General features: G+C 32.4%; 1 protein-coding gene across 1 annotated transcript in view; it reads right to left on the bottom strand.

The window, feature by feature from the left end:
* LRP1B (LDL receptor related protein 1B) overlaps nucleotides 1–12,762 on the bottom strand; it is a 315,317-nt gene that overhangs the window by 293,054 nt on the left and 9,501 nt on the right. The window contains exons 5-8 of the mRNA XM_061438859.1: nucleotides 11,138–11,266; nucleotides 7,840–7,962; nucleotides 4,166–4,306; nucleotides 2,857–3,044 (exon numbers count right to left, since the gene is read on the bottom strand). Of these exons, the coding sequence (XP_061294843.1) occupies nucleotides 2,857–3,044; nucleotides 4,166–4,306; nucleotides 7,840–7,962; nucleotides 11,138–11,266 (581 nt within the window). The remainder of the gene's footprint in view (nucleotides 1–2,856; nucleotides 3,045–4,165; nucleotides 4,307–7,839; nucleotides 7,963–11,137; nucleotides 11,267–12,762) is intronic.

Here is a 12,762-nt window from a genome sequence, read left to right as displayed (position 1 = left end):
AAAATATTTTCTTTGAATATTTAAGTTTCTTATTCATTATTCTCAGTTATTTTCATTTTTTATTAATCTATTTATTTTAAATTGAAAGATAATTATGATATTGTGTTGGTTTCTGCCATACATCAACATGGATGAATCATAACCATATATATGGCCCTCCCTCTTGAACCTCCCTCCCACCTCTCATTTTTTAACTGGTTTTGCTTCCCTCAGTAGATGTTTTATTTTATCCATTACATTAGTTTTGACATGTGTTTATATTAGAGAGCATATACATAGCAATTTTATCAGGTATCATATATACTGACTTTTAAAATAATTAGTATGTCTATTTTAACTCAGATTCTCACTTCATTCTATGACTCCAGAGAAGTCAAACAGAAAATACTGATATTTTAAAGGTATCAATAAACAATTATTTCAGTGTGAGGAATCTTATAAAGTAATTAAAATAGTGTAATTTAACATGATTTTCTGGGTAAGAACTATTTCTACCAAAAGTAGTTTTCCACATATGGAATCTTTAAGAAGTCAGCACTCTTTACATGTAGCCATTAAAAAATACTAATCCTTACTTTTAATGTTATGTCAAAGGGTGACCATTTCATATTCTATATTTTTTAAATTTTATCACAATATTGTTATGATAGATTAAAAACAAATAAATCTACTTTGAAATTTAAGTTTAGGCATTTAAATAGATGAGTGAATGGATATACATAATATATGATAGAAATGGATTATTATTTATAACATGACAAAATTATAGCCATTGCCTCTTATAATTTTATAACACATTTCCTGATTTGGGGGGAAATATTTCTGCATTGAAACATAAATCACCAATAATATTTTTTCTGCTTCATCAGGTTTCAAAATATGTACTACCAAAATTAGTTATCTGGTACCTACTCAGCTCATTAGGAGCTGTCCTGGCTCATCTGTCTTGCTTCCTTCTACCTATAGTATAGTGTGATGAGTCTGTGCATTTGTGTTTTAAGTCTTACATGCATGGGTGGTTAGTTGCTTCAGTTGTGTAAGTCTTACAAGTTGAAATAATTCTTCTTAATACAGTATTGGGTCTAAAAACTTTAAAAATAAACATAACTTTCTTAGTATTTTACTTTTCATCTCTATTTTAACACAGGGGAAATGATTATTATACTTTTTAGGTTATATCCATATACAGTGACCAAAGTAGTTAATTAAGTTAGTCATAATAACAGAAATTCAGATATTATAAATGACAGAATGGTTGTTTGGCTGGATTTACCATTAGATAGAACTGACTGTCATAGAATGTCAAGGCTGGCAGTTAAAAGCCCAAGCATCTTTGTAATATACTGTTTTTTTTCCTCGCATCTTTTAAAGAAAGTCACTTAGGCCCAGATGAAACACTTAGACATAAGAAAGGTGACAACTCCTTCCAATATAAAGAGTTCTGATGTTCAAAACATCTTCCTTATATTGAACAGACTCTGTTTCCCAACTCCTAATTCCAACCTTTGAAACAACTCAGACAAGATATGCTCCCTATTCCAGTACTTCATATATTTATGTATTTATTAATGCCATTTTTATTTATTTGACTCTTTCAAAATTACTTTTCAAACTTTAAAATTTTTATTTTGTGTAAGAGTATAGCCAATTAACAATGTTGTGATACTTTCAGGTGAATGGCAAAGGGACTCAGCCATACATATACATGTATCCCTTCTCCCTCAAACCTCTCCTCCCATCCAGGCTGGCAGGTGACATTGAGCAGAGTTCTAGGTGCTATATAATAGGTTCTTGTTGGATATCCGTTTTGAATACAGCAGGGTAGAATTTCATATATTTAAATACAGCTGAATAGCCATTTTGCTCTTGGTGCAATTTCTTCCAAAGGTGTGTTTTCCAGACCCCTGATGCCACTGGATGCACAAATGTGGATACAGTAAAATTTGTCAAAATTCCTCTTAAAGTGTCATGTCCCTAGATGTGCACAGTACCCCAGGTATGTCCTGATCATCACAGAATTCAGTAGAACAAAATTCTACTGATATCTGTACTACTCCTAACTAGATTAGGTGGCCTCTGTGTTTCACTGAAGCCATGTTCTTTTGCTGATTCATACAGAGCTATTGTCCAGTTAAAATCACTAATTTCCAACTGAATTGCTTTTACTGAGGTTTTCCCATATTTACATAATTGATTTTAACCTAAAATACCACTTAAAGATTTAGTTTGTATGCATCCTCCATTTCAACATACTAAAATAGAGATGTTTTCTAAAGCTATTTCTGTCAGTCAATTTGTCAGTGAATCACCTTCTTCAGGAAAGTGGTACCAACAAAAAGCAATTAGGATATTAGACATGATTTATCTTTTAGTGTACCTGCACTCAGTCCTAATAATTCATGTACTCTGTTTTTTTCTTCCTGTTTATTTGAAAAAAATATTGCATTCTCCTGTGTTGTGATAAAATATAAATGATCAGCCCATTCTACTTCAAAGATGTATGAGAGGGAAAATGAGGGAAGAAATAGGAATTTCAGAGAGCAGTATGCATATTTACCCAGCTATTAACAGCAGTATCTTTCTCAAACACTGACCTTTCTTTACTTACATTTTTTTCTTTATGATTACCATTTATTTAGAAAGCTGAACACTTTGAATTTTTTGTCTTCATGATTATATTCCATTTATATACCACACTATTATTATGGTTCACTTGTATAGAAACTCTCCATTTAAATACTTTTAACTCACAATAATCTAATGACTTTCAGTCTTACAGCTATATTGAATTAAATAATTTTTATTATCTCAAATTCTAACCTATCACATGATTTTCTATTTTTGATGAGTACCTACCTTATAACTGACAGGAAGGTCCTGACAATCTTGAGAACATCCACTGACCTTCTTACTCAAACACTCATTTATATGGCAATTCCTCTCATCTGAGCCATCACCACAGTCATCCTTATTGTCACAAAGAGCTCCACTGGGAATGCACCTGCCATTTTTGCACATAAAAAATGAACTGTTGCATGACTGTTCTGGAAAAAGAAAATAAAACAAATGGAACATAAAGGGCATGCCATTGTTTTATACTGCAATTGCTGAAAACATTCACAAATATGATAACTTGTTAGACAAAAATTATAGTAAATATAGGTATATATAAAGTGCTTTATATTCAGTGTAATATTGTATATACAAAGAAAATCAAGGGCAAACAGTTTCATGTTCAAAACACTGCAAATATAGCTTTATATTGAAAATTAGCAATCAAAATAAGCATCAATAGCAAAATTAATGGAGTATTTCTGTCTTAATTTATATTGTGAAGAATGAGTTCAAAAGTGTAATGATAGCTTGACATTTTCCTCAAGTCATAGGTCTCTGAGAAATTGCATGTCACTGAAAATTAAGAATCTGGAATAGGTAGATATTCCTAAATTCCTTTTTTTTTCCTGGAAATATAACATTGACATTTTAAAATCTGGGCATAAAAAGATGCTTGTGGTGAATAATAATTGTTTCAAATATAGCTATGGAAAGGAGTTCAGGTTTTGCAGCTATTCAAAACCTGATGATTTAAACATTACTCATTATAATACATGATACAAGAATGCCTATTAACATGTAAACTATGTGAGAAAAAAAGTAATTGGGTTTATTCTAAAATTTATAACTAGGTATTCAATCTTTGGAATGGTAAAGTGAAAAATAGACCAAGTTTGGCTACATATCTATTTTCTGTTCAAATGATATGCAATTTATTTCATTTTGCCTAAGTTTGAATAATACTGACTTTATCTCAGTAAATCTCAACCTTTTTGATTAAATGTTCTATTTAAAAGGTCCATACATGGAAAGTAACCAAATAGGTCCATACATGGAAATTATCTTCACATTAAATAATGTATTAAGAAAAATGACTTTTTTAAAGCAACAGGATGATGGATGCATATCTGTGGCACAGACTCACACTTCTAAAACTAACTCCAAAACAAGGTGGATTACCAGGATGCTTCTATTGCATGGTGTCAGTAGAAGTATCACATAATTAATTGCATTTTCTCTCAGTGAATACCTCATGAACCTAAAAATGAGTCACAGTATTGCCTTAAAAAATCAATTTTGGAATAAGCATAGTATTGTACACATTCTGTACCTGCACTTTTACACTTTGGGTTTATAGGTGCCTCATCAGAATGGTCTGTACAGTCAAAATCTCCATCACACTGCCACTGAGTATTTAAGAGACATCGCCCATCAGCACAGCTAAACTCTTCTGCATTGCATTGTCGGTACCCTGCAGGCAAAGAAACATTTTATTTCACATAACAGATATTTATTAAAACTTCATTCATAATGTGCACTGAACCAAATTAACCATGTGTTACCCAGGCATCTTATGGGAGATATTTCCTTTTTCTTTACAGGGCAGTTGTAATAATTGCAAGAGATATTTGTGGTTGGAAAAATAGGATTAAAGACCAGAAAAAAAGCTGGAAACAAGGCACTCCTATTTTGTTTTGACCTAAGGGAAAAAAATACATATTGCTAACAAAATGTGTATATATATATATATATATACACACACACACACATAACAAAATACATATGTAACATGGGTATATATATATATATATATATATACACACACACACACATATATACACACACATAACAAAATTTATAATGAGTATATAATCTCTGTTTACTTATTGTCTATACCCTAAAGATTTTCCTTAGAATGGAAAACAAAATCAAAGCTATTAAAAATTATTTTCAAGACTAAACTTGGTTAGGTAGAATACTAGAACATATGGATGAACTGACTCTGGATTATAATGATAATTTTCAGAAGCTATAATGTCATGTTTATGTTTGGAAAGAAGCACTGAAAGTGTAAAGAAATTGTTAAAATGAGAAAATTAAAAGCCAATTCATAGAGTAATAAGCAGAAAACTATTGTAATTATCCTACATATTGATTCTTAGAGGCATTAAAAGGCTTTACTCAAATCATAGTATCAATCCATCAGTTGTTAATGTTCATATCTATGTCTGTTTATAAGTAAAACTCATTTGATTTTAAATATTATGAAGCTTCAGATTTGATTTCTTCCTGAGTTTGTAAGCAATTAAAAAAAAGTCATTTCTTTTGCAAACTTTCTGGTAAACATGGGCAAACATTTTACTTCTGAAGTGAGAAAATAAGATTTTTATGGCTTAAAAATAAAATTTCAACAGAAAAAAAATGATTCAATAATAATTATTTACTTAAAATGTTTATTATACTGCATGGCAAAACTAGATAGTTCTAAAAAACCCTCTGATTCTCTAGTATTTCTTTCCTCCTTCTCCTTCACTTGCTCCTCTTCTTCATGCAATACATATGTTCAAGTGTCTTCCGGTCCAATAATAATAAAAATCTATTTATACAACTCTCAACAACAATGACCCTTCTTCCCTGCTCAATCCAGTCCCTACTCAATCTTACTTTCACTTACTTATCTCCAGTTCAACTTTCATTATTAATGTCTCATTTCTGCAACTTCTACACTCTGAAATTCCTCTTAGAGCTAATAGATTTCAAGTGATAGTTGGTAAATTTATGTGTCTCTGGCTCCTATCTGCTTCATCTTTCTGCAGTGCTTAAAGGTATTGTCTGTTCTACCTTGGAAATAGTTTTCTGACTTAATATTCATAATACACTCTCTCAGACTTCTAATTTTGCTTTTGCTATTTCCTTTCCCCCCTCTTTCTGTATGAAGTTTTCTCCTGTTATACCCTAAATTGTTAGAGAAGAAGCCCTTATTTCAACCTTCAGTCTAGGGTTTTCCCCTTTTCGTTTCTACAATGATGGGTATTCTCATTCTTTGTCGTATTTTTGAATATCATCCTTATGTTGATGGTCACTAGGTTAATATTATTTGTCCTGATCATAATCTAGAAGTAAAATTTCAAGTACTCACTGTATAGCTTCATGTGATTATCTGAGTAACACTGCATATTCAAAATGTCCAAAATTAATTATTTGATACATCCTTCTTCTCCTGCATCAGCAAAACTGCCTCCTAACTTCATTCCCAAACTCATTAATATCAATGCCATCCTCCTAGTCATCCAAGATAGAAATTGTACTTTACCCTCCATCTGTAACTGTAAATGAATTCTGACCCAATTCTCCATTTTCCATTCCACCATTTCTGCCTTAGTTCAAAATCACAGTGCTAATTATCATAACTCTTTATGGTACCTCTCCCTCATAGCACTGTTTCATCCACTCTGCTGAAAAGGATGGTTCTAAAGTTCAAATTTAACTGTGACATTCCCCTGTTTTTAAAATGTGTGCTTGCCAAGTGAGGCAAAATAATTAAATACAAATTCTTTAACATTGTATTTGAGACTTTTTAGAATCTAAAACTTCTAACGCCAACTGACCTCACCAAAGACTAATTGCTATTCCACAACCATGTCAATTTATAGTTTTTGTAAACATATATAGGATTTACTGTGTTTGGAACGGTTTTATGTACTTTACAAATATTAATGATTTAATTCTCTTAATGGTCCTAAGAACTAAATAATGTTACTATATATATTTCTGCAGATAAAGAAATTGAAGTGCAGGGAGATAAAAGTCATTTTTCCAAGGTCACACAGTTAGTAACTGGCAGAATCAGGATTGGACCCAGGCCATTTGGCTCTAGGGTCCATATTTTTAACCACTATGTCATGTTCTGTAGCATCTAAATATGATTTTCACTGACTAACACTCCCTGTCTCTGTTCTTTACTGCCCCCAAAATTATTTTTTCATCTCTGACTTTATGTATTGTGATTGTTATTATTCCCATATGACTATGAATGTTATTGTTCTATATTGTACTCTTGATTTTCCTGTTCATCTATAATTTTTTTTTTCTAGTGAGATTTCTGTCTCATTCATTTCCATATGAACCAAGCATAATGTCTAGCTGAGAAATATATTCAATCAGATATAACTCTAGCATCAGATTTACATCTTGAGTTACGAGTTAGCTTTTAAAATATCACATTGAATCCATGACTTAATGGTGAATTGATATAAAAACTGATATCCACTGATCTCAAGGAAGTTTATATCAAAAGCCAAGGTTATAGCTATTGGATAAGCAGGACATAGGAAGGAAACTAAATTATTGCCTTTCATAGGTATATGTGGATTTATTCCATGGATTTTCATTTTGTATTTATTCATGCATACATTTAAATATTTTACAAAAGTACTAGGTTTACATAACATTTCAATTTCACCTGGAAATTTTTAATATACTAATTTTATCACAGAAGTTATATATGTGTTCATATACACATTATAAACACATGATAATTAGATAAATATATGTGACAAGATAAATTTCAAAATAACAATATTAATTTTTAACAAATATAAACATATGCAAACAGATAAAAGGAAAATGTTAAATATGTATATTTTCTGGTAGCTATGTGAATTGTATTCTTTTTTTCTCACTAAAATATTTTATTTGGCTATAAGACTGAACTAGCCAGCCATATATTGTTTTTAAAGTACAAGATACTTCACAAAGTTCTGAAATTGAAAGATGTTTTTATAAACATTTTCCAGTATGGTTCTTGTAAGAACACTACAACCATAGGCAAAATTTTCAAATACATGTGTAATTTTGGTAGAGTTTAAAGAGGCTATATGCAGTAGGTCTATATTACCAAATTTGCATGTCCTTAGTGACATTAAGAAATGCATTTATTTGTTTTTGTTAAAGACTGGTATTCAGCCTGAGAATCTTGTCCATGAAGAGTTCATATATACTTACCACACTGCAATGACTCATCAGAACCATCTCCACAGTCATCATCGTGGTCACAAACAAATTGCTTGGGAATGCACACTTTATTATGGCACATGAAAGCATTTTCATCACATGTATTATTGGGAGCTAAGGAAGACATCAGAGAAAAATAATTTAAATGAGCACTTACTTCATCTTTTCCTACATTAAGAGTTTGGGGAATGTATGTTGTCATACTCAGTACACTCAGTAATTCCTGGTCTTTTTAAAAAGGAATGTTAGCTAAACATTCAGTGTATCAGATAAATTAATAAAATATATTAACATGCATATTTTGATATAAGTAGTATTCTAATGTATGAATATAAATATATATAATTCTAAATTTCAGTGTTAAAATGCTCAACAATTCTAGATTGACCTTGAAATTTCAGAACATTTAGCAATTTGTGAGTTTGCTGAAGGATGAATTTAAAGGTTCATATGTGATAAAGAAAAATCACTCAACTCTAACAATGTTGTTGGATATTTTTTTTTTCCTCTCCTCATGGCTGCAGTAATGTTAGCAAGGTGATAAAAACCTTGCTTCTTTGTGAAAAATGGACATGAAAAGACCACCAAGTGCTAATGCTCATGATGGAAGTGAAAAGAAAATTAAAGAGGCTAAGGAAGTTACTTTTTAAGAGGAAAATAAAACTTTGGGGTGACTTCTAGAGTAGATGTTAAAATAGGTTAAGATCTATAGCGAGATGAGCCCAACCATAAGCACCACACCAAATAAGGAATATTGATCCATGAAATGGAACATTGATCCTTTTGGAATACTGATCCAAAAAAGTATTCTCTATCAAGGGCCCTAACCAGTGAGGAAAATGATTACTTAAAATGTGCAATAAAACTTGAGTAGAAGTCCAAAAGATACTGGCTTGTAGAGAGAAAATGAGCTTTAACAGTATACGCATAGCATCATAGAGGTTTGATCATTTAACTATTTTTAGTTACCTTTCTTACATGTAAAGGGTAAATGCTAGGATCTGACTCAAGGTTTGCAGTATTTCAAATGTTAAGACTCTGATATATGATGGATGTTAACTAAGTTCATTGTGGTAACCATTTTGCAATAAGATATAAATACATTAAATCAATATGTTGCACACCTAAAATTAACACAATATGTAGGCCAATTATATTTTATGTTTTAAGTGAAAAAACAATCTATTTTTAATTATGGTACACTGGAAAAAAAAAGACTTTGCAAAAAAGTGTTTAGCACCTTAAATTTTTATCCTAAGTAAAGCTATTAATATTTACCTTCTTGCTGCATAAGTTTCTTTATCTGCTTAATGAGGATAATAAAATTTATCTGATAAATTTCTTGTAAGAACTAGATAAGGTATATGAAGCAGATCAGCTCATTTTAGATATTCAATAGATGCTCTTACAATTCTCAATCTACACAATTATTTTTGGCAGATCTCCAAAGGCACTTTACTAAAATACTATGGAAATTCAATAATGTAAATAAAAACATCTACCAAAATAATTGAAATATAATGGGCACTTGAAAAAATGTGGAGGCCTTCCAATCTGTCCCCTTCATGTCTTAACAGGCACTTTCCTCTACCTTCAACACTCCTCTTTCTTTTCTATGTCCTTCACAATTCAGATAATGTTATTGCTTTTCTTTGAAATCCTTCTACAAGACTTCTAGGCTTTTTTACACAATATTTATTTGTGATGATCTAGTATCTTTTGTATGTGTCATTCTGACACTTAAGGCATTATAATTATTCTTTTATATGCTTATCAACTGCCGATCCCAAATCTGGCCCAGACTACATGAAAAAAGGAAAACCTCTCTGCTTTCAAAACTCAGTAATGACTGAAAAGAGATATTAGCAGGTGAAATAAAAAGAATTATTTGAATTTAATCAAGTATAACATTTTCAACAAATGTATTTTCAAAAATGGTACAGAAGCCACATAAAAGCAGAGTTAAAAACTGCTCATTATAATCAAAGTAAAACTCATTTACTAACCACTATTGTAACTTTGAACTGTGTGACAGCTTATATAACTCAAGTGAATTATGCCAATTCTAATATATGAATTATTCTTTAAAATGCTAAGCAACAGAGACTTATTTGGCATTAATGCTTTCAGGTCACTTGAGTACAATTTGTTATATTTTAACATAATTTAGTTAATAACACCCATGTGGCCCAAAAGTGTTAATATGCCTCCCAGAGTATTAACTTGCTAAAATAGCAACAGTATACAAGGACTATATGGATCCTTGAATTGATGCCTAATCCTTTATTATGTAGCCCTCAGTGGCCCCATTGACCTTTACAGACACATATCAATTTGAAGATCAAAGTGATTTATTCTACAATAGTATGAGTTCTGTGCACATTTAAGCCTGCCTCAAAGTCTTCCTTTTCCTTTTCAGCTTTAACTATACCCCATATGCATGCACCCATATATACATATTATTACATTATAGCTTCAAATACAGTTTTAAAGACCTGAAGGTAGGTCATCTGAGAGATGACCAGCAGACTTCATTTTAATAAGCAGAGTCCATAGCACTCTTCGTTGCTATGCTAATACGTTGCTCTGCTCAACATATCCCCTATGTGGTGACCTTGGGATCTGCATTCAAACATCCAGGCCCTTCATTCTCTTGATCACGCAAAGGAATTTATCTAAATTTTTACTACTGAGTAATTCCCTGAAAATTTCTTGAAGTGACCTAGAGTCAGAAACTTAGTAAATTGTCTGGCCTCCAAAGCTGTTCCTCTGATCCCCTAGCTTCATTCAGCTATATCCATACTATTTTTACCTGACCTAAGGGTTAATATCCTATCTGTAGGACTAATAGGTGTTTACTGACCTTCTGGTCAGTAGTTATTTAGGATCACAGCAGCCATTTACAGAGTATCTGTAATGGGCAATCTAAAAGCCTTCAAGGGGAGTACAGGGTCGCGGAAGATACTAAAAAGAAAGTAACAACCCCACCACACAAATATACATAGGGTGGTTACAGTATCGCAGAAATGAAGTGAAAAATTTTCACTCATCAAAATGATTTTAAAATGTGTAATCCCACTGTGCATGTTGGAAACACTCTGAACAGTGGTGTGAGGGGTTGCTGAACTACTATGATTGACAACATCCCACCTGATTAAATCCGATACTACCTATGAGTCCAGGGGTTGGGAAAGTGAGAGAAAGGGTGATATGGTGAGTACTACAGAAGTAAGTATCTGAGGATGCTGCAACAGCATTCTTTCATAGACAGCCCCGTGCATGTTCATACCACAGCCTGCTGTGGAGAGTTCATCACTTCCATTTGGACAGTCCCTTTCACCATCACACAGCCAGTGTCGGGGCACACAGGCACGGGAGCCCTGGCAGCTGAACATGTCAGCTGCACAGGTGATGGTACCTGAAAACCACCAAAAAAATGCCATTAGGATCACAGCAGGTCCACTGAAAAAAAATATATCATTTATATTTCCAAAAGATGAGAAGAGAAGAAGAAGAATGTCACTGACAAGGAAGAAACTGTAGTTTTGGGAATCACCACGTATTATCCTTCCCCTATGGATAGTTTCCACTCAGAATGCATTCCTTCTCAATGGCAGTGGTGGTTTAGTTGCTAAGTTGTGTCCAACCCATTGCTACACCATGGACTGTAGCTCACCAGGTTCCTCTGTCCATGGAATTCTCCCAGCAAGAATACTGGAATGGGATGCCATTTCCTCTTTCAGGGAATCTTCCTGACCCAGGAATCAAACCTGCTTCTCCTGGGTCTTCTGCATTGGTAGGTGGATTCTTTACCCCTATGTTACCTGAGAAGACCATTCCTTCCCAATAGCAAGAATTTTATTTCTTAAAGGTATATGGTAGAAAAATAAAATAAAATAAAAGCTATATGGCAGAAAATAATAATAGTATTTTCTCCATGTAAAATGTAAAAAGCCTAAAAGTGTCATAGAATTTTCAATAAATTGAGATAAAGTTTCAGAAGGACTGAACCGATAAGGATAATAATAATAATAGCATTTTTATCACTTAATATATGCTAAGCACTTAGCATATTAACTTATTTAGTCCTCACAATCACCTACAATGGTAGAACTATTATTAGTTTCACTTCATGTAAAAGGAAATGGAGGCTCTGAGAAGCTGACAGCTTGCAGGAAGTCTCAAGTTGCATAAAGGGTCCTGTGGTGAGCTGGGAGGCCAAAACCTTTTTGGTTCCTAAGCACCGTCTCTTAACCAGTAAGGTAATTATTGTTACTCCCCACCTGTGTCATTGAAAAGGATGAATGTCCGCATGTACCCTTTGTTTTACACACTTAATAAACAGAATCTATCTTTTCTTCACTCTGTTGATTCAACATCCTTTTAATTGCATGATGTTTTCAAATGTATTTTTTTTTTTATCAGTTTCCACACAAAAAAATGCTGTTTACTCTACGTTCAAAGGGCCTCAGGGGTTGGCTCTTTGCTTTTCCTTCTATGGGTATAGAATAATCAAATGAAATTAGGAAATGATTCATTCTCTTGATATTTACCTAACCCCAAGTACAGTTGTACATATTGAATGGTTTATTTGTTATGTATATAAAATATATATTAAGTGAATCAGTAACATGTCTCCCAAATCTAACTTCTCTTTAATTTCACTTTCATGTGACCAAATCGAAAAGGTTCAAAAAAATAAGTTGTAAGAATTATTTTAAAAACTACTAGTATCTCCAGGAAGAAAATATGACTGCCTAGATTGGTGAAAGACAGTTGTTTCTAAACATTTAAAGCTACTTCATTTGGATTATCAATTACCATCTTATTTCTCAGTCATAGAGTTGTTATGAGAAGAAACTGCTTTCAATGCAATGTTTTCAATATGGGAAGACAGCAGGGTGACAAATTGAA

The sequence above is a fragment of the Bos javanicus genome, chromosome 2 (genome assembly GCF_032452875.1).
Source record: "Bos javanicus breed banteng chromosome 2, ARS-OSU_banteng_1.0, whole genome shotgun sequence".
Lineage (NCBI taxonomy): Eukaryota > Metazoa > Chordata > Mammalia > Artiodactyla > Bovidae > Bos > Bos javanicus.
The sequence above is the reverse complement of the archived record's forward strand: the minus strand, read 5'-3'. Positions and strand labels throughout refer to the sequence as shown.